General features: G+C 32.8%; 1 protein-coding gene across 1 annotated transcript in view; it reads left to right on the top strand.

Moving 5' to 3' along the window:
* LOC119590563 (phosphatidylserine synthase 1-like) overlaps nt 1-707 on the top strand; it is a gene marked incomplete at its 3' end in the record, with an annotated part of 127,161 nt that overhangs the window by 83,062 nt on the left and 43,392 nt on the right. Inside the window, 1 exon segment of the mRNA XM_037939229.1 lies at nt 10-196. Coding sequence (XP_037795157.1) covers nt 10-196 — 187 coding nt within the window.

Raw genomic sequence — 707 nt, forward strand, 5'->3', positions numbered from 1 at the left:
CTCTTTCAGGGATGAAAATGAGAGCATCCAATCCAACATACAATCTGGTTTGGTGGCAATGGTTTTCTTCTTCCTCATCATCAGTGTCATGGCCTTCCCCAATGGCCCATTTACTAGGCCACACCCAGCTATTTGGAGGATGGTCTTTGGCCTCTCCATTTTATACATGCTGCTTCTCCTCTTCATTATCTTCCAGGTAGGTGAAGTATTGTTTATCTCACATATTCATTTTTGTATTTAGTTGCTGGGCTAAATCTTTAATTACATGCTCACAGCATAGTGAGCCATTGATGTACCATGGGATAATTTGGCCAAAAATTGGGAAATATGTAGGTTAACAATTTGTGCAATTCTTGCATGAGGGTAGTTATGTAAGTAGTGTTTCTTTCTTAATAAAGAATAGTTGATGATTATAAAGAACTCTATGTCAAACCAGTTTTGATTGAAAACAAAACAAAATGTATATCAATATTCCTCTCTCTGTGCACCATCTCAGTTTCATAATAAATATGTAAAAATATTTTTCCTTGATTTTGTTTTTCCATTATTCTATCACTATTACTGAAATATTTGTGCATAATAGATTGTAAAACAAATTCAATTACTTTTTAACCATAATAAGTTTCAATTTTCCTAATCTTTACTTTCATACAACAAACAATTTACTTCCCAGTAAAATAAATGCTAAAATTTCTTCCTTTTTGTGC

Source organism: Penaeus monodon, chromosome 27, assembly GCF_015228065.2.
Source record: "Penaeus monodon isolate SGIC_2016 chromosome 27, NSTDA_Pmon_1, whole genome shotgun sequence".
Classification (NCBI taxonomy): Eukaryota; Metazoa; Arthropoda; class Malacostraca; order Decapoda; family Penaeidae; genus Penaeus; species Penaeus monodon.